Source organism: Lasioglossum baleicum, chromosome 5 (assembly GCF_051020765.1).
Source record: "Lasioglossum baleicum chromosome 5, iyLasBale1, whole genome shotgun sequence".
Classification (NCBI taxonomy): Eukaryota; Metazoa; Arthropoda; class Insecta; order Hymenoptera; family Halictidae; genus Lasioglossum; species Lasioglossum baleicum.
In genome coordinates, this window is record NC_134933.1 from 16,843,879 (window position 1) to 16,871,211 (window position 27,333).

General features: G+C 54.1%; 2 protein-coding genes across 3 annotated transcripts in view; one reads left to right on the forward strand and one right to left on the reverse strand.

Moving 5' to 3' along the window:
• Window positions 1–15,588, forward strand: Wg (Wnt family member 1 wingless). Its single transcript, XM_076423166.1, has 4 exons — window positions 1–1,283; window positions 4,778–5,040; window positions 10,661–10,935; window positions 11,978–15,588. The coding sequence occupies exons 1-4, from the start codon at window positions 1,114–1,116 to the stop codon at window positions 12,533–12,535; spliced, it is 1,266 nt and encodes a 421-aa protein (XP_076279281.1). The 5' UTR covers window positions 1–1,113; the 3' UTR covers window positions 12,536–15,588.
• Window positions 14,492–27,333, reverse strand: part of LOC143208622 (protein Wnt-6) — a 69,404-nt gene continuing 56,562 nt past the window's right edge. For both annotated transcript variants that reach the window (XM_076423175.1, XM_076423176.1), the window contains exon 5: window positions 14,492–27,320. In XM_076423175.1, the coding sequence (XP_076279290.1) occupies window positions 26,859–27,320 (462 nt within the window). In that variant the 3' untranslated portion in view covers window positions 14,492–26,858. The remainder of the gene's footprint in view (window positions 27,321–27,333) is intronic.

The following is a 27,333-nucleotide window of genomic DNA, read 5'->3' on the forward strand; positions in this document are numbered from 1 at the left end:
CTATACTTGTCCGTCGAAGGGTATTGGTTCTCGAATCGCGGTGCCGTACCCCCCGAGTCGCGAACGAAAGAAAAGGAAACGACCAAGACACTTTGACTCCCCTTGGCGGGCGTTCTTCTCGCGGGTCGACGTTCGTTCGCTCGCTCCGCCGGTTGTTCGTCCGTTCGTTCGATCGGTCGATCGATCGCGCGCGCGCGCCCGTGCGCAGCACGCAGCTCTTCTTTCGTTGGCTCTCTCGATACGAGGAGCGATAGCGCACCGGTTGCTGGCTGCTGTTGCTGATTTTGAAACGTATTCTCGCCGCGAGTAAACCAGAGAGAGAGAGAGAGAGAGAGAGCAGAAAACGGAAATCGGGACGCGATACGGCGCAACGAGGCAAAACGGAACGGAACGAGCCGAAACGTGTGCTCGGGACGGCAGGCGACTACCGATTTCAGGGCTCGAAGCAACTCCATTATTATCCGGGCCGACAGGCCAACAGAAAGCTTCGAGGAGGGTTGCCAGGTATCCTGGCGGCGGCTGCACCGTGCCTCTCCCACCACCTCTGATTCGGCGAGATCTCAGCAAGGGTGACACCCACCCCTCGAAAAAAGCCCTTTGGGGGGTGAGTTTCCGTGAGGCTCTCGACGTCGTCCGCTACCAACTACAGTCACTCAACTGTCGGACTGTCGGCATTACGGTTCTTGCGGCCGAACTCTCCAGCTTTGACAGCTGACTGCCCTCCGCTCTCCGCTCGGCTACTCGGCTGCTCGGCTGCTCGGCTGCTCGACTCTACAAGACCGCTCGACTGCTTCGTCTCTGGACAAGGGGGCACCGCACCGCACGTTCGCTTCTTACTCGCCGGGATTCCCCAAGCAAACGGCCACGCGACTGTCCTCGGCGATGATTTAAAAGCACCCGCACGACCCGTCCGTCCGTCCACGGTGATCCACTCCGGGCTGTGTTTCCTCGAACGTAAACGCGACTACGAACACCGAAACTCGTCCTCGAACAGTCGCGTCGACAAACGGTTCGGAACCGACGACAGGCGACGTCTCGATTGTGTGCGCGATCTCCGGGCCGCCGACAGTAAACCTGTGATGTTCCTAATTCGGTGAGTGAGACGTCTGGTGCATGGTGTTTCGCCGAGTTCGAACGAGACCGATCGCGATCATCCCGGACACGTCTCGCGCCACAAGGAAGATGAGGCTCTGGGTGATCATCGGCGCCCTCGCGGTGGCGATCCATGCCTGCATCGCCGAGATCACCAGGAACAAGAACCGCGGACGAGGATCCATGTGGTGGTGAGTCTATCGGATCGTACGATCTTTTCCGTTTACCAACGCGACGCCCACGTAGATCCGCCGATTCTCCTCCGGATCGAATCTCTGTAATCGACCTTTCGAAATTTAATTGCACCGTGCGCGCGCGCTAACACCTGTCCCGCGAATCTTTCGCCGAGGGAACGGTGGCACCGACAATCGGTCGCGCGGGTGACGGGCGTGCGCGCGCCTTCTTATTACTCCATTAATCATAAATCGCGGCGCGTGCATAAGTCTTGATCGGCCGAATGATTTCTCGTAGGAACAAGAAAACGTTGGATGGACGTTAGATAATGGCTAACTTCATTAGTCGGGTAATAAATAATGCTCGCTGTACACGATCGAGCAAGTATGTGCTCGCTTGCGCGCGCGCGCGCGCAGTCCCACCGGCTATACATGTAGGATAGGCTAGACGGACCGGACCAACGGACACGTTTACAACCGAAAGAGACAGTCACGGAAATATCCACATAACGATAAACCGTCGGCGATAAATCAGCCGTTGCTCGACCGCTTTTCCAGCCTCGAGAGTTGATTTAAGACACGGCCACGCGCAGGTAATTATTGCCTACGAATTAATTAATCTAATACGTCGGTAAATTCGCGTGGACGTGTGCACGCGCGCGCACGGTGGACAAAACCAGCCACCTGGATTTCGCAGTCGGGAGTAATTTATCGCGGCTCTCCGCGGCGAAAGGCGGATTGACTTTTCGGTGGATTTACGTCGGCGAGAGCGGGCCCGTTCGGTCGCGTTCCCGAAATAGACGTATCGCGCGCGGATCAACGATATATTTCGCGGTAACGGGGGAATCGCTAATCGATTCCTGCCAACGAGAAGCGGCGCCGATTCTGGGTGGTCCCGTCGTGCTTAGATCGCGGACCCGATACAAACGTCGCCCGCTGCAAAGGAAAACGGAACCGGCACGCGGCGATTCGTTAAACCGCTACTGTACACGCTCCTTGTACTCGAAACCGATCGTTCATCGAGCATGTCGACGTCGCTCGTACGTTCGTTCGTCGGCAAACGAGTTTCCATAGAGTATTTTGTCAGTCGTCACACGGCGCGCCGAACAATCCTTTCGAAAGGACATCGATTCTGCAACTGGTATTGCGGAATATCGTCGCGTTGCATCATCCTCGGGGCGAGACACGTCGATTTCTTGCGTCGTCCTTCGAGGGCTAATTAGAATCTCTCTTTTCCCTGAAGCGAACCCGCTCCCTGCAATTTTCCTATCGGCGAATTGAAAATCATAAAAACCGCGACAAAAAACCGGTAGCTTCGATCGGACAGGATTTATCGCGTTCGTTCGCCATCGGAAACGAGGTGTGTTAGCTATAGGTCGTGCCGGAGGAGCACCGGGACGAGCAGAGCAAGTCGGTCGACCGATTGAAAAAGACATCGACGATTCAGCTCGGACTCGTGACATCCCGGAGCAGGTTGAAGCCGATGTCGTCGTCTCGAACGCGACAGATCTCGCTTGCTTCAACGGCAGCTCTCCGGGGGAGGGACGTTCGGATCGTTTCGGAGCATTTCGTGCAATCTCGATGCAATCTTTCAATTATTTCGGTGCTCCGAAAACACGTGGACGTGTTATAAAAGGGGAGCACGGGACGAGGGGACGAGAACTTAAGGGTGCGTTCATTTTGGAGCACGATTAACGATCAAAGCGATGTGAAAATACGCTCTATTGTTTTACAGTACGCTCTTTAGATAAGCAGCGATACGGAGCGCCGAGAATCAAATTGTATTAATTCGTTTTCGCTGTTAGCGCCGTTTTTATCGCCGACACCGGTAACTTTATTACCGGCGTAAATAGAGAAATTAATAAGCGAATAAAACGGCGCTATTATTATTAATACACCGTCATAAATATACACGAAGGAAAGATATTTTCGAGTGTTTTATCGCCACTCTGATCGACGGTTTTATAGCTTCTATCGCAGCTCCAACATAAACGTACCCTAACCGGTCCGAAGCGACGTTTGTTTATGGGCATCGGTTATCGAGCGCATCGTCGTGCGAACAATTCGTGATTCGTCGCGGGATCCGTCAAGGACGCAAATGAATCGACGAAGCGAGAGATGGAACAACGCGACGATGACGCCATGAAATCGACGCGCGGCATCGAGCAATTATGGCAGCGATCCGAAGAGAGCGGTGATAGGCGCGGATTTCGGCGAAGAAGCGATACGATCGCTTCGTGGATTGCTTAGCGCTGGTTGCGTGTTCGTTGACGGTTTAACGGTTTGACAGGGCTGTGTATGGTGATTTGGTTTATTTAGACGAGGCGCGCCGATAGTGTCAACGAGAAAGCTCGGCAGGCTTTTCGCGGTGGCGTATCCCATCCGGGTTCTCGTCTGTCCGTTCGTTTGTCTGTCTGTCTGCCAGCCAAGCCAGCTTGCCAGTCTCTGGTAGACGTCAAGAAAGTCGTTGACAACGGAGCGACGACGGAGTCGCAACGACGCCGATTAGCTGTTTACTATGGTCGGCGATGAGTGATTCGACCCTAGCTCTCACGCTACACGCGGCTGCTACACTACCCTCCAAAAATCTCGGACATTTTATAGGCTATAAACCGCTTTTTCTCTCAACTATGCCCTCGTCCCGGGGAGGACGCGCGAACGCGGTTCTCGAACGGCTCGAATCTATAATAGAATGCTGCGTCGCCGCGAGTAAACTCGAAACTTTTGAGCGTCGAGGTACTTCGGGAACGGAGCGCCAGGAAAAATAATTAAACGTTTTCTGTCTTTTTTCCCCTGTTTTTACCGTTCTCACTCGGCAGGAGCACGGATCGGATTACTGGAGAGGCGTCGTTGGAGCGGTTGTTTGTCACGCGCGCGATCTGCTCTTAAAATGATCGTAAATAGCGGATGCGGGTCGCGAAGATCTCGAAGCGACGGGTTTTTGGTTTGGGACGATGCGCGCGAGACCTTCCTCTAAAAGTTTGCACGTTCTTCCCACGAGGGGACGCGAGCACACAGAACGCTCTTAAACGTTTTTCTGCGCGACGCTCGATCGATCGAGACGCGAATTCTTTCGCAGGCTGGACTCGACTCGCGCGGCAGCTTGATTTATATATACTCAGGCTACCGTTGACCGAAACTGTTGAACCAGTTTCGTCTTTCGAACTAATCCTTCACCGCGCTCCTCCTCTCGATCCGTCCCTTCCCGGCGTCGTCGTCGTCGTCGTCGTCATCTTCGTCGTCGTCGATTCCCTTTTCTTTTCCCTTTGCTCCCTGTCTCCTTAGTCTCTCCCCGTCTCTCCTCAAGTGTCCGAGGAGAGTGTCGTTTTTACGTGCGAACGAAATTAGCGTCGAACGGACGCTCGATAAATACCGATCGCGCGATTGCTCCGAAAGGGATCTCTCTTCCTGGACACGCTCTCTCTCCCCCGCCCTCTTCCGAATCAGCTGATCCGTGACAAAACGCGTATATGCGATTTCGTAGGAAAGATAACGTTTTTCTTTTTGCACAGGGGAATCGCCAAGGCGGGAGAGCCGAACAATTTCTTGCCGATGTCACCGGCGTCTTTACACATGGATCCCACGGTGTATGCGACCTTGAGGAGAAAGCAGAGGCGACTGGCCAGGGAAAACCCAGGGGTGCTAATGGCAGTGGCAAGGGGCGCGAACCAGGCAATCGCCGAGTGCCAACACCAATTTCGCAACCGCCGATGGAACTGCTCCACCAAGAATTTCCTCCGTGGGAAAAATCTGTTCGGCAAGATCGTCGACAGAGGTGAGCAAACACAAACAAGTTAGAATTTTCCTTTCTATTCCGCAGCCGAGGCCTCTCTTTTCCGCCGGTGATGTTCGACGGGCTCGCGTAGAACGGCACCGTGCAACGTCGGCGGATCGAATTCAATCATCGTTCGTAGAATTACGCGATCACCACCGCTAATTGGAACTCTGCCCGGGGAAAGCGTTCGATTTCTTGCGGGCGAGCGAGCGTTGCTCTCGGAGAATCGTTGCATATTTCTTTTTCTCTCGCCACGACCATCCGAATGATTGCCGACTGTACGCTATACGACACACGTAGAAATAAAGGACCACGGAGTGGACTCGTTTCGTGTCCAAAAAACGAGCCATTGTCCGACAACCGGTATTCTCGATAGAGATTTACAGGAGACGAGTTTCGGTGGAAACGGAGACGAGGAGAACCTCGCTCGCGGTAGAAGTAGGAGGACGGGGAGAAGGAGGAGGAGTAGGAGTAGAATGGGGAGAAGGAAGAAGAAGAAGAAGAAGAAGGTGTGACGGGAGGAGAAGGATGGTTCCGCGATCGTCTAAATTGTATCCGACAAATCCGTCGACGGTGATATCGCGCGAGAATGCCTGGACACGTACGTGCCGTCGCGTACACGACGCGACTAGACGCATCAAAGAGGGTCGTTGTCTCTTTCGATCGCCGGTACGCACGTGATCGATAATCGTGACGATATCGGCGAGCGGGTTGTACCTGCGGCGCACCGTGCTCGAGTTTCAACGCGGTAATATCGTTAGTCGATCGATTGGTGAAGCACCGTAGGAAAACTAACCCTTTGGCCGCATAATTAAAGTACCGGTAACCGGATTACGGTTAGTTAGCCGTACGCGATAATTTCGCGAGGCATAAATCGCGAACGCGAACGGAGCTGCCGGCTTTGTTTTTCGAGTTACGCAAACGACCACGGATTCGCGGACAGTGTCGAAGACAGCGAGACACGCGGACGATAGGGTGTCGGTGCTCGAAGGGTTGCAACCGAGACAGGGGACACGGGACAGAGGACAGGGGGACGAGGATCGCCGCGCCACTGCGCCGAGGAGGATGAGGGGGTCGAAAAGGGGCGTGCCCTTGCTCCGAAGACCCCGGGCACGTGCCCTCACCGACCAGATGTATGTTTTGCAACCTGATAATGGACCTTCTTGTACCAGTTCTGGCTCCCCTGCGGCTCTTTTAGATCTCGTCGAGGCGATTGTAAGCCGAGCTTTTTCGCTCGGCCCGCTGCTCCCACCCCACGATCGCATCCAGTGTCCCCATATGGCCACTTATCGCGCTAGTAAAACCGAAAAAAGAGGCACGGGTTACAAAATAGCAGAGATCGCGTGCACGCGCGCGCGAGTAGAAGAGCGTAACCCTTTCGCGACGCAACGCCGCACCGTAAATCGAGGGGTTGATCTTCGCGCCCCCCTTGTCGGAACCTAATAGATTTTAACCCGTAGAACACGATGAAATCAGGGGATCGGGAGAATAGACCGTGAAACGTCTGATAGTCGCAGATGCCACCGTAACGGTGGCCTTATTAGCAACCTCGAATCCCCTTCGACAATGTTGCGTCGCATTTACAAACAACGAGCGAACACCCTCGAGTCTTTGTCGTGTGTCCCGGTGAAAATTGAGCCGTAAACGGATTCGTCGTTCCTCTCGGCCGGCAACGAGGCCTCGACCTTTCACCCTTTGCGATTCTCTCGGCGAGAGTAGGGGACCGGTTTCTTCGTTTGTCCCCGGTTTGTTCTCTCGTTCTCAGCGACCGTATCGTTTGTCATCGAACCGATCTCTCCGAGATTAGATCTAAACGAGCCTCGGCTCGGCTCGCGCACGCAGATCGCTATCGTCGATCCGTAACGCTCGCGCGTACTCATCTGTATTTGGAGATCGAGAAAAGGGGATCGCGGTGACTGGTTGTCGTGCGTCGGCCTAAACGGTCGTTTCCGGATTATGCTCGGTGTCGCACACACGTCGTCCTCCCTTCTAAGCCACAAATAATCTCCGGTCCTCGGCATTCGTGCTTCACGTACAATTACGTCGCGTTCCACGAAGAAACATCCCTTGGGTAAAGGATGACCGGGAGGATCCGAATGTTTCGCGGGCTCGTGTCCGAACTCTCCGAGCGCGGCGCGATACTTTTGGAGGCGTTTGTACTCGATATTATAGCTGGTAGTGAGTAGGTTTGCGGCCTGTAATCATTTCGCCGCCAAGAGCCACCTACCGCATCGGTGTTCTACCCTCGGTTTCGCTCGTTCTCCTCTCCTCTTCTTTCGTTCGCCGGTTCTCGGCGCCTGCGAAGCGCGCCTCGCGCCTCACGCCTCGCGCCACGCGAGCCTCGAACGCCTGAAAGCCTCGAGAACCCTGGAAGCCTGGAACCCGAGCCGTAGCCTAATTGCTCGGTAAACTGCGAATCCCGCGAGAGAACCTCCGCTGCACGCTCGCGTTTTCCGCCGATTTCACGAATCTACGGAACCGCGGGAACCGGTTGCCCACGATCGGTAAACGGCGCGACGTTTATTCCATCACGATATATCGATTCCACCTGTATTTAGAAATTCGAGATTCGTGACTTTCGAATCGCTGTTACTCTTCCGCGTTAGAAAGGAATAATAAAAAAGCGTTGCAGCTGGCGCGGAGCCGCGAAAGTACAGTGGAACCCTCGAGAACGCGTTTCGCATTCGGCCAGACGGCTCGGTTGCATCGAGACAAATAGAGTGATCGCATCGTCGCACGAAAATACCAAAATCAATTGAACAACCTGCGTGTGCGATCGGACGTGGACGATCCCTCGTTCGTCTGAATGCGATCGAGCCGTCTGACCGAGTTCGTTGTTGGAAGAGCGGATCGGACGCATTCATCGGTTAGGCGACCATTATGTGTCACGTGCGATCCAAAATTGCATCCGGTATAACGCACCCTAGGCAATCCAATCGGGGGCGGTTCGCGTACAACACTGTTGTATTCGGTTAACTACTTCATTGTTGCTTTAAGAAAATATACAAGTGTGCACGACGGAAGTTAAACGAATCTCGAAGGAAACGACATTTTTAAAAATGCAAAATTCTTCATTTATAACGGAGCATGTCGTATGTAAACCTGTGAGACACGAACCATGATTGTTCTTTTACAATATGTGCTTGTGACTCTGTGTTTCATTATGAGATCAGCGGAGCCGAAAGTTTAGCGCTCGGTTGTTAACAACGGAGGTTGGCCAGCGCGTAAATAAATAAATGAATAAATAAATTGGATCGATAGTGGAGCAGCGTGGCGCGGGTCGCGTCTTATACGGAGACCCGGTCCAGGGTTTTTGCGACGGCGTTACGCCGCCATAAATCGCGGCCTATGATGGGCTACATGTGTCGACGGCACGCCACGATTTCTTGCGAAAACGTGAGCCGCGAGCCAATGGGCCGGCCCCCGACCATCGGTACTCCGTGATTTTTACATCTTGTTTGCTTCCACGGTCTGGACGCACGAGTTCCCGCGGTACGGAGGCTGGCCTATATGGCGGTCGCGTTTTCGCGCCCCCCAGCCCCCTCGCGCGAACCACGGAACCGCTCTCGCATTCGAACGACACGAGCTGGTCGATGCAGTTTTTCGTGGATCGATGTCGTTGCTGGTCGCACGACTCTCTTTCTTTCTTTCTCTCTCTCCCTCTCGCTCTCTCCTTCTCTCTCTCTCTTCGAGCCGGTCGCGAGATTCTCTCTTGTTTCTTGGCGCTTTCGGTACGATCCTGCTCGCGGTAGCAATAATTTCCGGCGATACAATCGTCCTGGAATTTCAGCGTGGACACAAACGTCCGCCTTTGTCGCGATGTCGCTCGGCTGGATCTCGAAGCTGACGAGTCGCGCTCTCTTCTCGAGCTAGGTATCGCCCCGGATCGCGTTCCCTCTGTTCTCAAAGTCTTATCTCGCAGCAAGCGCGAACCGTTTCCTTCTTGGTTCCCAGTCTCGAAAGAAACGCCGAGAGACGTTTCGCCCGGGGCCGAACAGAAACAGGTACGTGAGCGTCTCTCGTCCGTTCTCTCGGGCCAGTCTAGGAATTTCCATCGATGATGTTTGTCCTGCGGTAACCAGCCTACGGTCTACACCTTGCTCGCGCTGTTTGCACGGGCCGATAAACCGAACGTCAAACCGTTTATCACGCGCCGAAAGTCGAAGACCGGGGTGGAACGCGCGCCACTCGACCGCGCGAACAAACAACCGATCTCCACGGGATTATCGAGCGTACGGTTCTCTTTTTCTCCGGTACACTCTCCGCGTCCTCTCTCGATAACGATTTTTCACCTTGGGAATCGTCCTAGCGCTTATCTCGGCCGTTCGACGATCGTAAAGCCCTCGGCTTCGGAGAAAAGATCTCCGTAGGAAAAAGTCGCGCCAGGTGTGTACCGAGAACAGGAAAAAGACTCGGTCGGTCTCTCTTTCTCGCCGGGACGGTCTGTTTTCGCGAGAAAAACTCCCACCGGCCGTGTAATCCTCTCGGTCATGCCAGTACGGTGGGATGATGAGGGAATAATATGTATCTGGGACCGATGAAGCTTCGTTTCGACCAGACAGGTCAACGTTTCAGGGTGGAACGGCGTAAATCTTGGATCCCCCGGATCGACGCGAGCGCCCCTCCGTTTCGGAAGCCGAGAAGGGACTCGTCTTCGCCTCGGACGACTCGGGGATTAGGGAAAATCGTTTCTTTCTCCCCAGTGCTCTTTTCTTCGGGTGTCCTGCGCCTTTCTTCCGTCGACTCGCCGTGAAGGCTCCCTGCGAGCGTGCGCACGCAAACCGGGCCCACCGAGGCTGCCGAGGCGCGCGGAAAACACTCGTGACGAATCCAGGATCTCGCTTCGAAATTGGACAAGCTCGATTATCTCTCTCAGCTACCGAGAGCCGTTTGACGTCTCATTTTTCGTACACCGAAGGTTTTTCCCGCCTGGGCCGCGTTTTTACCGTCCACGAAAATATCGTTGCTGGCCGTGTCCCAAGGTACAGTCTCCCTCTCTCTCTCTTTCTACTTCGAGTCTACGATCCAACGACCTCTCCTAAGCCATTCCTCGAACATGGACGTCTCGATATACCGGTCGACAAACCGACGCGACGCATCGGAGATAAGGCGACGTTATCTGCGGAGCGATAAACGCGGCAATTTGCGAAACGGCCCCTCCCCCTTGTGACTCGATAGCTCTCTCGGCAGGTCGCAAAGGTGCCGGCAGGCACCTGCGCCTTATGCAGATAAGGTCGAGGTGCCTCTCGGGTCAGCCCACTCGGGGTTAAGGTCGCGCTTCCTCTCTCCTCTCTCCCTCCTCTCCGACGTTCTGTCTTCGTTCCTGTTTCTTTGCTCCTCGTTGGTTGCACGGGCCGTAGCGGGTTCCTTCGACACCTGCACCCTCGCAGGTAGTCCACGCCGAAGGATTGAGACGTTCTCTGCGATCACCGTTCGCTCGCTTGCTCGCTTGCTTGCTTGCTCGCTCGCTCGTTCACCTCCCACGATACCGACCGCCGCGAAAGTTTTGTCCTGCAGCGAGCGGATCCGCGATCTCTGCGTATCCTCGAATATTTGCTCCATCGATCGATCGTAGAAATGTCCCGCGCGGCAAGGATTCAGGTTAACTGTCTGATTGCAGGTTGCAGGGAGACCGCGTTCATCTACGCGATCACGAGCGCCGCGGTGACTCACAGCATCGCCAGAGCGTGCAGCGAGGGCACCATCCAGTCGTGCTCCTGCGACTATACTCATCAGTCGCGAGCGCCTTCCGGTTCTCGGGACTGGGAATGGGGTGGCTGCTCCGACAACATCGGATACGGCTTCAAATTCTCCCGCGAATTCGTCGATACGGGCGAACGCGGCCGAAACCTCCGCGAGAAGATGAATCTACACAATAACGAAGCCGGCAGAGCGGTAAGTGTCGCCTCCTCGGAGATTTGTAGCTCTCACGGCTCGGCAATTATGTCGAGTAGAAACTGTATGAACAGTTCCCACTGTTCAGGCTTTTGGGTGGAAGTGTCGCAACGTTTAGCAAATATTGCAGCTAGCTTTGGCTGGCGGTCGAAAATTATTCCTCCAGGACATTGCTTACACCCGAATGCCTTGACGCTTTACTTACCGGCAATTTGTAATAGTCTTCTCAAATTTGTTTCTTCTATCGATCGTATTTGCTGATAATAAATTTTGTAAATGTTTTCGGCGCAACGGTTCGATCGTTTATTACGAATTATAAAGCAACTTTGCTAATTGTCAAACAAAATCAACTAAAACATATTTAATTTACAGACGCGATTCAAATAAATCTTGAAAAAGATCCAAACTAGGATCGAAACGTTGATTTTGTTTGACAATTAGCGAAGTTGCTTCATCATTCGTAATAAACGATCGAACCGTTGCGCCGAAAACATTTAAAAATTTATAGTCTTCTCAAAGTCGCGGATTTCAAAGTTGAGAATTTTTTAACACTAAACCTACCGACCATCAAAAGTGAGTAATGTGTACGGCATTATACAAATAACAAAATTAAATTGATTTATATTCTGTGCGATTTTGTCTGATGTAACACTCTTCACGATTTTTCAAGTACTTGCGATAATCTGACAGAAAAATATTTTAGACAAATGTTGATCAGAACGCCTTTAGAATCTCAATAATTGTCAAATGAAAAATCAAAAATGGGTCATTTGACCCCTCGTGATAGGTTTACTGTTAATAATACATTGTTCAAAAGTGACACTAATTCCATTCAGAGTTCAACAAACGTTTAAAATGAATTTAATGCAACAACTTCATCTGAAGTGGCTATTTAACAAGCTCAGTCATTAAAAAGCCTATTAACAGGCTTCCGGCAAGCGAAGTGTTAACAGTGAGAACTGTCGCCTTCTCGTTTCTTCAACGAGAGAGAGAGAGAGAGAGAGAGAGGGACAAGTGGCATTGGACGTTTTGTTTTTCGCAGCACGTGTCCTCAGAGATGAGACAGGACTGCAAGTGCCACGGCATGTCTGGTTCCTGCACCGTAAAGACCTGCTGGATGAGGTTGCCGAACTTCCGCGTGGTCGGCGACAATCTGAAGGATCGTTTCGACGGTGCGTCCAGGGTGATGGTGAGCAACGCGGACCGTGTGCGCGGCAATGGGAACGCGATAGCCAGCAACTCGGCGAGCAACTCGGTGCACGGCCACCGGGAAGGTTTGGGTCGCCGACACCGGTACAATTTCCAGCTGAAACCGTACAACCCGGAGCACAAGCCGCCCGGGCCCAAGGACCTCGTCTACCTGGAGCCGTCGCCGCCGTTCTGCGAGAAGAACCCGAAGCTGGGTATCCTCGGGACCCACGGTAGACAGTGCAACGACACCAGCATGGGCGTTGACGGCTGCGACCTGATGTGTTGCGGCAGAGGCTACAAGACCCAGGAGGTGACGGTGGTCGAGAGGTGTGCCTGCACCTTCCACTGGTGTTGCGAGGTCAAGTGCCAGCTCTGCAGAATCAAGAAGACGATACACACGTGCTACTAGGTCCGCCACGACGGCCACCTTCAACCCCCCTACTCCACGAAGAGACTACCTCCTTCCCGGCGAAGGACGTTCTCGTAGTCTCTCGCGCACAAACTCTCGCCATTGTCCGAGACAAGCTGGTCCAGGTGATCCTACCGCGAAACCCTGCGAGCCAAGCGACCAGCCGTCGAGCCGTGTCGCGTGGCGGAGCCTTCGGCCGACCGGGGAGCTCTCCTCTCCCAGTATTACGCGAAACTATCGACGAACCGCTACCACGGTTCTTTTTTCTCTCATGTATTTATTACGACGTTCCACGGACACGTACTGACGATCGAAGCGATGGGGAGCGTCCAGGGCTCGCGGTTTCATCCGCCGAGGCGAAACTTTTGCGTCGATTTCGTCGATCGGCTCTCTCTCGCCGATCCCCCCATCCGCGCCGATCCACGCTCGCTCACGAAATCCCGGGCCTCGGACTCGTGCCACGCGCCCCCGTTTCTCGTGAGTGCGCGCGCGGGGCGTACTAGACTCGTTATTTATTCCGGTCTTCAGGACCGCGTGCTTGTATATACGTATATAGTACGGCTATATAAATATATATATATATATAAATGAAGATATAAATATAAATACAAAAAACGTATAAATATATATGATGAATGTAAAAATCTATATGTATATTTTTTAGGACCGCGTTCTCTCGTGAAACAATCGCGCTAGAAGGCCTCGTTGTACATACATAATCGACGTTCTCGGGACGAAGAGCCGACACGCTCTGCGCGCGAGCGGATAAATTATTTTTGTACGTCTCCCAGCCCCGTTCCTCTCGGTGCGGACACCCCGCGTCCGTTGATGATCGCGCGGCGTTGTATTCTAGGTTTAGAAAAAAGAAAACCCGTTTAGACCAGTGTTAGCCTCGACGATTTCTACCCTCGAGAAAACGGTGACTAAGATACGCATTTGTACGCACAACAGTAGGACGACGAGTCGTCCCGGTCGTGCTCTTTTTGTAATTTACACGGGACGGAGCGTGTAAGAGGAGAAAATATGGAAAGCGAATAAAGGTGCATTCGAGTTGAAACTTGACGAGTTATGGAAGCGTGTGTTGTGTACCCTCTCCTGATTTTCCGCGCGGGGAGACGAGAGAGACCGTACTCGCGCGGAGAATCCCTCTCCCCGCGCGAAATATAGTCGACTGGTTCTCCGGAGTCGGACGACTTCATAACTCCTCGCCGGGCGAATATCGTGGGAGGCCCGTGCCCCGAAGAAGACTGGTTCGACTCTCCTCTTGCTCCCTCCCTGGCGGCAGCCTCTCGTTCCCCATGCGTTCCCCATCCGTACCCCATCTCTTCTTCGTGTCCCCTCTTCTCTCCGCCCGGCCTTCCTCCCCCGCGGCCGTTTCCCATCGTGTTCCATCCTCCTACGTTTCTACCTTGTTTCGTTTCTCGTTGGCCGCGCGCTGCTGCACGCGATGATAACGAACGCAGGAATCCCGCAGGAATCTCTGTACGGGATAAAAGGATTCTGACCGCATACGAACAGGCATCCGCGCTAATGGTTCCGACACTCCCGCCGCCCCTGCCCCCCGCTTCTCTTGCTCCTTTTTCCCTCGCATTGCCCCGTCGCTTTCTTTCGGCCCCATGCTCGTCCTCCTCGTCCCTCCCCGTTCTAACGATCGGTATTTCCACTCGTACGCGAGACACCGAGACCGCCGAAGCCGAGGAACCGAGAACCAGAGAACCAGTGAAGCAACGGAGCTGAGCCAAGCGAGAGAAGCCGAAGCAGTCGAGGCTCGATCGTCGACGTTCGATCGATTCCGAGTCGGACTCGCAACGCGCGAGACCCCGAGAGAGCACTCTCGAAGGAATCGGGTGGCACCGAGAGAAGGGTAGTAGGTTCGTCGCGATACTAAAACAAATTCTTGGTGCGCGAGGGGCTTCCAGCGTGTCCCGGCAGACAAGAATCTTGGGCAGCCGGGCCACTTCTCACGGCGGCCCCTTTGATCTCGGCCGACCACCCCCTCGTCTCCATCACGGTCACTCGAGCACCGGCTGCGGACGCGGAGAGCTCTCTGGCCCCCGGTTGCTCCGGCTTCGAGCTCCGGCTCCGGCAGCTCGGCTTTTTACCCGTTGCGCTCCTCTCGCTTTCGTGGCCCCTCTCGCCTCTCCCAACTTCGTGGCCCTCCGCGGACTCGCACGACCCGAGGACACCGGAGCATCGGGCCCGAATTCATTCGGTTTTACTATTATTACGCATGCCGTCACGCGTGCAGCTCGTTCCACGCTCCGGAATGCCCGACGGATCCCGGAGGACGCCTCCAGTTTGCCGCTAGCCGCCTCCGACCTCCGTTGTACCCCGACCTTTGGAACCAGCGCGTGCCAATTTCTGTGCTGGCTGGATGAAAATCTCGGCCGAGCGATGATCGTTCCCGTCGCTCGGGGACCAACAAATCTCGTCCACTCCGGAGACTCTGCGCGAAGAGAAAGAGAGCCGACCGAAATCGCGATACCAGTCTCCTCTCGGCTCTTCCGAGGCACAATGGAGAACACCGCCTTGGTGCCGTTCAACCCCCTACCCTTCGCGTACAGTTTTCTTTGCGGTTGCAATGAGTAGAACCTCTGTGTTTCTCTACGCTTGCTCTCGACTGCCAATATACAGGGTGATAAGAAATAACGGAGTTAAACGTTTCCTATTATAATTCTGTCAGATCGACGAATTTTGAAAAACCAAATGATAACAACCATAAAATAGACCTTTAGTATTCATATATTTAAGAAGTTTCGAAGTGGCCACCCTTTCAGCCGATTCAGAGGCTCAAACGTGTTTTGAAATTTTCGGCAATGGGCCGCAGCTCTTCTGGCGTCATTCGGTCCCACTCCTGGTACATACAGAGATTTTTTCAATGACTCCAAATTTTTATGGGGCCGAGCACAGGCCCTGGCCTCCAAAATCGACCACACGCTGTAGTCCATCGGGTTGAGATTCGGTGGGTATGGCGGCCATTCAGAAATTTTTATTACTGTCATATGTCTTTTCAATAATTGTGGCGTACCAAATGAAAGCTTGAAAATCTTTTGCACAATAACCGCAAACGGAATTATTCGACTACTTCATTGAGGGTGAGTTGTTCGTTTATGATTGTAGGCATTAATCTCGTGGGCCGTAGACTATCAAAATTTATGGAATGACCGCCGCTGGGTATGTAATGTGTTAATATGCAAGCCGAATTAGCTTGAGGTTTTACTGTCCGAAGAAAAGCCATTCGGATACGTAGGAATTCATCTCGGCGATTGAGGGTTAGTCAACGAAAGAACGGAAGAAAGGAGTAACTGTACACGTAGGTAACGGATTCCGCTTGAAATCTTCATCGCGAGTCCGACTCGATATTATGCGGCGAGGGGTTAAGCGAGAATCGGGGACGGCTCGGAAGCGGCGCGACGATCACGAAAAAACAGGCCGAGCGTGCAAAAGCGGCGGCGGCGCGGACCGGTCGTTCTCTCACGGTCTCGCGAGAGGATCCGTCTTCTTCGACGGGCTCGGTCATTATGCCGAACGAATACGAAATTCTGTCCACGAGGTTAACAATCGAGGGCCCCCGAGAGACAGGGGCTCTCGCGGCAGTCCCATCAGGGATGCCGCGCGCGTGTGATCGGCCGCGAGTCGTGTGCCGGCCAAGATCATGTCTTCCCGCTGCTCGGATTTTATCCGTTCTTCGTGGTCGCCACCAGCAACCCTTAAACTTCTCCGTGGTTCGCGAGAGAAGACGCTCGGGGTCTGCATCTCTTCGGAGGAAAAAAAGCCAGGGAGAAAGGTTAAAAGTAAACGATTAAAGGAAAGGCGAGGGGACGGAGAGCAGCGGGACGAAAGAAGCCGGAGGAAGTAAAAAGGAGAATAAAGAGGAGGGCGAGGGGTGGGAGAAGAAGTCCGGCGTGCTTCCTGTTGCGCTAATCTTCCACGGTCGAGAGGCCTCGTCCTCGCCAGGAATTATTTCCCGATAAAAAACGGGCGAGTAAATCAACTAATTTATCGTTTTTGCGATTGAGAGGAAGGTGGGTCGTGGACGTCTTCGCCGGGGCATACCCTCTCGGAATGGCAGGAATCCCTTTTGGCGGGTCCTGGATCTCGTCGTCCTTTCCGAGGGTCATCCGTGGGAAAGAATATCGGCTGACGTTCGAGACCACACGGTCGAATTATCGGTGTTTTGGCATGTTACAGGGCTCTTCGCCGATTGTCCGTCTCTCTCACCTTTTGGTAGCCGAATTTGCGCGTGGTCGCGCTCGCGCTCCCCCTTTCCAGCTCTCCCTTCCTCTCTCTCTCACTCTCATTCTCTCTCTCTGTTTCGCTCGTGCAAGGCTCTCTCTCTCTCTCTCTCTCTCTCTCGTGAGCAGTCCGTTTAGCCCCCTGTACCCCTGGGCTCTCCTCGCCGAGGCTCGACCGTCTTCCGCGGAACGAGCAAAGGGAATCTCCTCCGGAATCCACGTCCCCGTCGACTGTGGGAACGAAAGCACGAGATCGCGATTCTCCGTACACCGTGTTCCTCGGCGTTCATCGACAACCAGATTCCTATCCTATCTAGGTTTATCTCTCGCCCCTTTTACTCCTCCTCTCGCTGAGACTTCGACGTCTGCGCGAGGAATTCGCGCGATGCGCTCGTTTCGACGATCCTTCCGCCCCCGGCGCGGCGCAGCGACGCGACTAGACCTAAACCTATACAGTCAACCCTTCTATAACGCGGTTAATTCGTTATAGGAAACTCGAAATTACTACAAATCAGATTGACTCGCACCGCGTTATACGGGGGCTGTTGTTATTTTTGCTCCGCGTTAAGCTGCGATTTCCTTAACGCGATATTCTCAGATAGCCAGGAACTGCCAGATAGCTAGTTCATTGCCTCGGTTCATCGGACAGACTATAGTTGTCGGGTTACCCTGGGTTGGTCGACAACTCATTTGGCCGACACTGTTTTCATTGACGATTTGACCGTGTTAATGTCGGCCAATCCGTGTCAATGGAGACATTTGTCGATGATTTGACCGTGTAGATGAAAACATAGTGTTGACGAAAGTTACTGTCGGTCCAATCGTCAATGAAACAGCTTGTCTACCTGTGGGCGAGCTATGTTTCGGAAAGAGGAAAACCGACGAGACGGTGCCCTTTCCGTGCGCGAGACCGAAGAGAGAAAAGACGTTTTCAACGGAGGAGCGCGCCTGGGGCCCCGAACGGAGGCCGGGGCCGAGCGACGTTATTATTAATGTCGAGCAAAAACGCCGAAATACATCATGCGGTCGGCGACGGCCACCTAAGTAGTCGAAGGAGGGCGAGAGAGGAAGGTCCGTTCGGAGACAGAGAGCTCGATACACACGATCCACTCGGTAATTAATGGCTTCACGATATTGAAAATATGTACGTTGCGAGTAGCGCTCGAGCAGAGTGTTCGTTCCCGCTCCGTCAAATTGAGAGGTCAAGATCCCGCGCGGTTTTTATTTGGCGGATCGAGAGCGTTTACGCTCGGGATCGAGCAAATCGGTGTCACCACGGTTGAACTCGTGGAGGGAGGACTGTTGCGGGCGATCGCGAAGGAAAACCTTTCTCTGGATATAGGATAGATGGTCGGAGCGAATGGTTGCGTGTAGCAGGACACAGCGGTGTGGATTCGATGGGACGCGACGCGACACGGAGATCATCTGGAGCGAAGGCGGAGCGAGGGAAAAAGTCGAGAGCACTCGGGTGTGCACGCGCAAGGAGAGGACCACCTGGTCATCCGAGGACTCGACTCATTCTTCTGTCCAATGTTGGACGAACAAGAAGGAGAGACAACCGCAGCAGCAGCAGCAGCAACAGCAACAACAGCAGCAACGGCAGAGTAAGAAGAAGAAGAAGAAGAAGAAGAAGCAGAAGAACAGGGATTCCTGGTAAATTAGCATACACCGCTCGGATCGTCGACTGTAGAGGTATCCGTGCCTCTCTCTTTGTTCTCACTCGGAAGAACGCACGAACGAGATCCGATCCGATTACTCGCGGACGCAGAAATCGCGCGACCGTTTCTTCTCTCCCGCGAGGAGCTGACGCTTCGCGACCACGAAATTGGATCGATCCGAGATCGCCGGGGAAAGGTGGAGCAACTCGCAGAAAGATCGAGGATAGACGTCCGAGAAAGAGAGGCTCGAGAGAGATCGTTGAGACCGAATGAGAGAGTGGCGACGAGAAGGAGAAAGAGGGGAAAGGGAGAGAGAGGGAAAGAGGCCGAAGGGCCTACAGCTGGACCCACCGCCGTGTTCCGCGAGCCTCGTAATTACGTCGCAAGGCCGCCGCGAAAGAGAGGCGTCAAAATCGTCCTCTCCTCTTTCGTTCTCTCGCACTCTCCGCTCCCCCTCGGATCTCGCACGATCCTGCTCCGTCCCACCGACCATTATCGAAATTGATATTTTATCGATGGCCCGCGCTACATAGGTGATCCTTCGATCCTTTATTGAGTTATTTCCTGATAATTAGGAATCGTTCGGGGATAATTCGAGGTTCCTAATCGACGGTTCGTCGGCCCTCGGATTCTCCGGCTCTCCGGGTCCGGTCCCCGCGCGACGTGTGTCCGAGAGAGCGGCTCTCTGATTTCTGACTCGCGCGTTCTCCGCTGGTTTACGACTCCGAGAGAGGTAACGCGGGATCGAAATTATTTTCTCCCTGTCCAACGACGATAAAAATTAGGCTACTCGTGGTCGGCGGTCGAGATAATTTGAAGGTAATGGCCGAAATTAAAACGGGTAAATAATTTGCCACGGCGCGGCGATTCGAGGAGGACCCGGTTCAGAGCGGTGTTCCTTCAGCGAAAGGCGAGAGAAGCGGTGATTTCGGCCATTCGGAGGGACGCGCGAGGTCGGAACGGAGGCGAGGAAAAAATCCCCTGCGGTCGCAAAACAAAATGTCACGTAATTATCGCGGTAGGTGTTCCATCGAGCAAGCTGCTGATGGACAGAGAACAAGACCGATGGACAGCGTGAGAGGGAGAGGGAGAGAGAGAGAAAGAGAACGAGAGGCATCTGCCCTTCCGATCCTCCTCACCGGTAGGTAAGCACTGCGGCAAAAAGTGCAGCGAAAACCACCGTTGGGATCGTAAAACGGGGCCGTTTATGAGATGGGACCGACGCGACTAGAGGAGGGGTTGTTTCCACTGGTCCCCGTGCAATAAACGTTCTCTAGCGATCCTCGCGCTAGTATTCTAGTGTACACATCGAATGCACCTGCGGTTCTCCGTCGGCTCTCCGCGTTTTCCTTCAAATCGCACAGTCCATCGATTCCAATTCGAAAAAGGACATGGCGAGATCGAAGCAGACCGAGCTGAGGTCCTCGAAATTCGTTCTACTCGGGCGACGGTGACCTTCATCTTTTAACCTTCCGTCGGGCGCAACCGATCTGAGAGGCACAGCGCGAACATTTAGGTACCTCTCCCTGTTTTGACGTGCTCTAAGGATCCTTCCCACTTAGATTGTCTTTGATCGTCAATACGGGAAGATATTCAAGTTTTGTTCAGATAACCCATTGCCATTTCTTTAATAGACCGGTCTGCAGCCAACATGTGGCACATTTTAGCACGATTAGAAGGTTTCTCAACCAATGCATTCAACTTAGCCTCCCAGGTCCAACAGATCGTATCGTAAAGTCGCAGTGCCGAAGATTCGGGTAGCAAGTAAGTATCTGGAAAACACAAGAGACTCAGTCACCCCCACCCTTGGGGAGGGCCCAAAAGGGTGGCCCTACGAGTATAGACGGCACCAAGTGCAGTATTTCCCTAACAGCAGTTGTATAAATGAACTTAATTAGGTGTTTATCATGTTTTTTGAATGTGTGCCCGTCAAGCACATTGCGCCCGAACTCGGCGGCCCAGATATTGCGCCCGACGGAAGGTTAAATCGACACTAAATCCCCAATATATGCTTTCATCGACATTCTGTTCCCACCAACATATACATATATGTCGGTCAAGCAGAACGGGCCCGGGCCACGGGCTCATGGGTCGCGTTATCGCGAGGCTCGCGATGATTCAAGCTTGTCGCGGACCCTTCCGCCGACTAACTGCTCGCATCCATATCCTCCCGATCGTGGGTGGACGCGCGACATGAGCCAAAACTCGGGGGGACAAGCTTGAGACACGGCGCTCTTCGTTCCCCGTGAATCGTCATAACCGAGCAGACAGTGTCGCGCGTTGTCTGACGATTAACGCCAAAAAATGTTTCCTTTTAGTGGTCGATAGTGCGTCGACGATATCAGCAGAGGTAGAGTCGAGATCGGTATCGGAGGTAGAATCGATACGCGCGCGCGCGAGCGCACGGCAGGATATCGACGACGATCGAGAGCGGGTCTGCGCGTTCGAGGAGGACCTCGGACGACGGGAGATCGTGAATTACGTCCGAGTTCCATCGGGAATCGATACCCGATCGAACGGATATACGGAGTTGAACGTTGATCTCAGATCGAGCGTTCGCGATAAAGAAAAGATCCACGCTCCCACCCGCGGGACAACGGTGGTCCGTTCACGAAAACGGCTTCATTAGGGCTGCACGGCGGCGGCGCGGTGTCCCTCGTCTCTCACGGACTGATCGACGCAATCCAGAATCCTCGCGATACGATTCTGTCTCTCGCAGCGATCCCCTTCTCGCGTCGGGATCCTTATCTCACGATTTCTCGATTTCTCGAACAACGGGAATTACGGACGCGAGACCGAGCAGCCTCGGTCTTTCGAGTAGATAAATAAATGGAGAAAGAGATGGGGAGAGGGTGGAAGAAGACAGGACGAAGGCAGAGAGAGAGACGCCGCGCCGGCGAGAGGCAGGATCCGGGGGCAAAGGAAGTAGCGAGGCGTAAGCTCGCGCAATGGCTCTTTTTATCCGGTGCTCTCATCGCCCCGTCGTCGCCCCTCCTTAATTCACAGCCAGTCCGGGCCATAATTCGCGTTTTACCTCGCGGTGTTTATGTACTTTTAATAATGCCTGATATCTCGTCGAGGCGCTGCTCGAATCCTCGGGACCCCTCCGCCGTCCCCCGATCCCTCGCCCCCCGTGCCGTCGGGTTTCGAGCACCCCGCTGAGCGACCATGCGTGTGCTCCGACGAGCCGGAGAAACTTTCGACCGCGTTCGCCGATTCCTCGATCGCGATTTCGTCTCTGCGTCTCCTCCGCCGCGCGGTCCTACGCATCTCTCTCTCTCTCTCTTTCTCGAGAAAATTCCGGTTTCCTGAAACTCCGGAGACCGCCGAGCCAAATCCGATTCGACGAGACTCCTCTAAAACGTTTCATTGTAACTGCGTCGACGCGCCGACACGAGCTGCGCCCAATTAGGACGGAAGTTTGAAACGCGGCGATAAGAGAACGCCAGATCGAAAGGGATATTTCGGAATCGATCGGGAACCAGGCGAAACTTTGGTCGCCCACGAAGACCAAGGGGGAAGCGCAATACTTTCCCGACCGTGGCTCGTTTCATCCTGCTCGTTGTCCAGCCCGAGTCGTCCGACCCTCCTCGTGCCTCGGTCTTTCTCCTGGGTCTGCGCGGCGCGTTCTCCGTTACCGCCACCCTCCGGCACATGTTAACAGCACTTTAAAGTTTTATTAATAAGGATAAATCAGAGGCGCCCCGCGGATGAAGTTGTCGGTGCCACGGTCCAGCGCGTATAATCTGGCATCGAAAACACACACCGATGTGTGGGACCTGCGAGGGAGGAGGGATCGGAGGAGCCGCGGGCCGCGAGGGGTAAGCAACACGTCGGTTTACGACCATTGCCTACAATGTCGTGTGCTCGCAACGCGACCGCACGGAGATATTTATCGTCCTGCTGCTTCTGCCTCTGACTCTTCTCTGTTCCTAGCATGCTTTCCAATCTCGTTACGGTCCTCCTTTTCTGCTCTACAATCTCTCGCTCGCTCTCCGCTCTGCCAGCGAGCAGAAATTGCCCTCGGGACCGAAAGATTCGTCGAAGAGACTCGTAGAGCCAGATCAGTGCTCGACGGAGAGGACAGCTTGTGGATTTCTTAAAATGTCTCTAGTCACAGATAAATCGAGAAGCGAAACGGTCGAGTTCCCTCGTCCGAGGCCATGCTACCGCGCCGATAACACCGAATTCCTCGCCACAACGCGCCGGAGGAAAGTTCTTTTAAAAAGGGACTCACCGATACCGCATACTCGATAATTACGCCAAGCTCGCCTCGGCTCGGCTCGGCTCGAGTCCACCTCGTGCTCTCGACCGTAAAGAAATTACGATTTCCTCGCGAGACGCGGCCGTTGCCCGTTGCCCGTTCGCCGTAACCGATTTTCCACGATTCCCGTAAATCGTCGCCGCGAATCGAATCGTTTCCGAGGCTCGATCGGCCGCGATAAGGATCCGAGAGCTCGGCGAGTACGGAGGCACCGGAGGCCACGGAGATCGACGATTTCCCGATCTGGCCTCTCGGGACAGCGAACGCGCAGCCCGTGTCGTAGGAGGATCGCGCCGTGCCGCGAGTGAACGCTAACCGCTTCTAAATGTTTCTCGAACCGACGCGAATTACCGTTCGCGCGGTCCGTGGTCTGGTCAGTGTTACCCGAGGCGAGGAGTAAAATTAGATCTCCGCGAATCTTTTCACGGGCCAGGTATAATCGGCCATCTCGGTTGCGAGAGAAACAGAGAAAGGGAGAGAGAGAGAAAGAGAGGAAGGGAGTGGACGCGGTCGCTTATCCGAAGCGCATTCCAAGCGAAAATTAGTCGTCCCGCCCCTGTTGCTCTCCGCTTTTCGAGAAAAAGAGCGAAAAAACGAAAGAAAAGAACGCGCTCGCAGCTAATTACGCAAGACCAGTATGCCGTCGAGACCAGGGGGAGAAACGTGGGGAAAAAAGGAGAGAGAGAGAGAGGCGGTCGAAGAAATTCCAAGAAGCTGGAAGAACCGTAAAGATTTCAACGACCTTCTCCACCTACCTCGCGACACTGTCCTTCGTGGTTCGGGTTGGACGGAGGAAAGGGTGCGAAAGGGAACCAGGACGACGCGACAGCGTCGACGACGACGACGACGACGACGAGGAACGACCAGGAGAGAAGAGGGAACGTCGGTCTCCGCATCGGAGTAAATATCTTTTCGAGGAATATTCGAAGCAACCCGTGTTGGAGAAGAGGATAGGAGACAGAGAGAGAGAGAGGAGATGCGTTCGTGGCCGGTGGCCCGCGTCCGGTACAAACGGTGAATAGTGCACCGGCTTAAGGCCCGTGGAATTATCCTCCTGTAAACACCTACCTAATTAAGATTGGAACATTTTAACGTCCTGCTCGGGGACTCCAATAAACCGCCTAACGTACAGCCAGTTTGTTAGGCGCTTATGGGATCGTTTAATTAATATTGGCGTCGGAGCAGCGTGGCCGGCTCGAACGACCGACCACCTCCGGCGCCGCCTCGATGTCTTGACTCCGTACACTCGCGACTTGCACCGTCTAAACGCGAACCGGCAGTCCGTTCCCACCTTCCTTTTCTCGTTCGTTCCGTTTTTCCTTCTCTCTCGTCGTTCTCCGGATATTCGCAGTTTTGCTCTCGGTCCAACCGAGTTTCGGACAAACCGAGAAGAAAACAACGAGTCGCGCGAGAGGATGGAGAAAGACGAAGTCGAGGAAGCGGGCCACAGAGCGGTCGCGACCGCGACGGCGAGCACGGCGATTAATCACGGTCGCGTTTTGCGGTTTTGTCGCCCGTCACGACCCACGTGCGTTCCGCGGGCAACCATTGTTCCGCGTCTAATCGTTCCGGGAACGGTGCCGAACGATCCTTCTCCGTGGGAGAGTTTCGCTCGCGCGCCCTCCATTCGCTACGTTGCGCCGCGTCGCTCCGAATGTCCGCGGACAACCCCCGGCTCGTTTCTCGTTCTGCTTTACGAGCCGTTTCGATGCTTTTAACCGCGACTCGCTTCGACCCTCGAGCCTCAAATCGACGAGCGACCCTTTACTTCCAGTCGAGATTTACTCCGTGACGCTGTTTCGCGGCCGATTCGAGCAGGGTGAGGGAAAAAGAGACGGCTAATAAGCGCGCAAACACGGTAATCGGTAAATCGAGCATCGTTCCGTAGCGGCGATGTTTTCATTAGACCGTAATAACCGGTGCGCAACGTCTCTGCCCGGGTGAAATTGAATTACCACCGGAAGATGTTGGATGTTGGGGCTCGCCCCCCTCGCCTAGGAGCGAAGAGGGCGGAGCAGGATGAACGAAGATGGCGGATGGGGCTATATGCAGAGGCCAGGGAGAAGAGCGTTGTGGATTGTAGTACGCGATGCGCCGCACAGGTACGCGGTAACGTCCGGGACCAATTTCGGAGGGGGGCCATTTTTCCCTCAAAGGGGAACGTCGACGGCAGCCGAAAATTACCCCGGTTGGACCACCCAGCCCGCTACGAGCAGACCAATCTCCTGGCCATGGGCTAATCGAGTCCGGACCGTCCGGACGGTCCAGCCCGGATCGCTGGTGGGGCTAATTGCAGCTCACCACCTTCGTACCCTCCAGAGGTCGACCTCTCTATTAAGAGACCTTTTACGCTGCCTCTTCTCGCGCGCACTTCTCCTCTCTTCTCTTCTCTCCTCTGCTCTGCCGCGTCACGTATTAAATTGGAGGGTGTAGGCGAGATCCTAAACTTTTTACTTAACCCCTCCGAACGACTTTCTTCGAGCATGAGGACCCTCGATCCGAGGATGGCCCACCATGCCGCACCGACCTGCCCATCCATCCTTCTGAGCGAGAGAGAGAGAGAGATGGCGCGCTCTGTGATTGGTCCCAAATATTAACCCTTTCCGGTCTCATATCAAGCCAAACTCGACGTTAACCTTCGCCCCAGTAATTAGCTATTCTACTACTTTACAGTGTATTCATCCATAATGCCACAATTTTATTGTGTCCAATGATCTAGCAAAGCTACATATGGGAATATAATTGAGTTATATGATTTTGAAGCGAGTTCTGAAATAAAAGGGAGAAAACATACTTCGGACCGCAAATGGTTAACCCTTTCTGCCCGCTACGGCCGAGCATATACGTGCCGAATGAATTGGACACTGCTGCAACCGTGTTTACGCAAACGCACGGAAAAGTACTGAACGCCGAGGAATGCTACAAAAGGCTCATATACTACGCACTACACGCTCCTCGGAAGTATGCAGTCCCTGCACTTTCCTTATTGGCTGAACGTTGTTGGTCACGCTCGTTAACCACCGAGCGACAACGACAGTTCTTAAGGAGGATCATTCATATATTTCGATTATGCTTGCGCCAACTTCTATAATAATTGCTCCTCCCTCGGCCCCCAATTTTCTCTCTGCCGTCGATTGCCCGGAGAACGATCGAGAAGGATCGGTTGAGAGAAACGATCCCGCCAGGGCCCGACCCGAATACACGGTCCATCATCCGACCACGCTAATTTTCACGTCTAATAAACGGTGGGCGCGAGTCCGGGGGAAAAAAGATTTCTCTCTCCGACGAGTTTATGGCTTCCGCTATCGCCGAAACGCGGCGATACGATGCCGGGGCCGAGACGAAGGCGAGGGCGACGGCGGAGCAACGCGCGCCTCCTCTTTCCGGCTTTACGACGATGCGAAATTCCTCTCCTCGGTCTCGCCGTAAAACTATTTTATAGGAGATGTAGACACCGGTTGTTTATTGCTCGCGCGACCTCTCTCGTGTACAAGGTCGAATTACAGCTAAAAGCCTGTGTTCTACAAGACGCGTTAATATACGAGGCCTCCTAACTTCTCGTCGTTCCCCGGCGACTTCTCCTCCATCCTTTATCTCTTCGTGTCGTGGTCGTGGCGGCGCACCACGCGTCGTCCCGTGACTCTCTCCGCGGGCGTTTCCTCCTTGCGCGAGTCGCTCGCGGAATCGCTTACCTTTCGTTTCACCGGATCGATTCCCTCCTCCCATGTATGTTCCGGGTCTGTTCGATGTCTCGGGGAGTATCGTGGTTTTGCGTCTGCGGATCGGGAGTAACGAACGAGAATTCTCGTGGCCGAGGATACATGCTTTTATTTGACGGAGCACAATGTACGTATAATAAACGATTCGTTCGATTCAGTCTTATGTACAGAAACCCGCGTGTGGGGGGGAGAAGAGAATAGAGTCGGATATAATTCGAGAGCGGAGGACGCAAGCGAGGAAAAGCGAGAATCTCTTTTCTCGCGCGCGCGCGATGAAATCCTTATAAACGAACAGCTGGAGATACCTGGAAAGCTTCGAACGGCGAGAGACGAGCTTTTACCACTCGTCCCGCCATCAACGCGCGACTCGATCCGCGCACGACGCGTATATTACAACAACGTTTTTTTTTTATTCTAAAGAGTGCCAAGCCGAGAGGAACGTGCGGATCAACGACAGGTGTTGATCGTTTTCTTGTCCAGGCAAGTGTTGCAGGTGACCTCGCAGCACCACCGGAACCTGCACCCGCAGTTCACCTTCTCCTTGACGATCCGGGTGTCGTAACCTCTGCCACAGCACAACAGCTCACAGCCGTCGACACCTTGGCTGGTGGAGTTGCAGCGACGACCCTGGGTGCCCAACGAGCCCGTTTTCCTGTTCAGCTTGCAGAAGTCGGGCGAGTCCTCGCTGTAGATCAAATCGAACCGATCCGGCGGCTTGATGGTCGGTCCCTCTGTGATGAAGCTGTGCCCGTCGTTGCTCGGGATCACCTTGGCCGCGCCGTCGAACGACTCCTTCAGCCGGTTGCCCACGTCGCGGAACGGCGGCATCTTCCGCCAACAGGTGCGCACCGTGCACGAGCCGGAGAGCCCGTGGCACTTGCACTCCGTCCTCATGAAGTCCCGCACCGCCTGCGCACACCAA

Bases quoted from the DNA above. Each gene is read 5' to 3' on its own strand.
- Wg (XM_076423166.1), top strand. From the start codon at position 1,114: ATGGTGTTTCGCCGAGTTCGAACGAGACCGATCGCGATCATCCCGGAC. The intron at 1,284-4,777 runs GTGAGTCTATCG...CTTTTTGCACAG, and splicing joins GGACGAGGATCCATGTGGTG to GGGAATCGCCAAGGCGGGAG. The intron at 5,041-10,660 runs GTGAGCAAACAC...GTCTGATTGCAG, and splicing joins CGGCAAGATCGTCGACAGAG to GTTGCAGGGAGACCGCGTTC.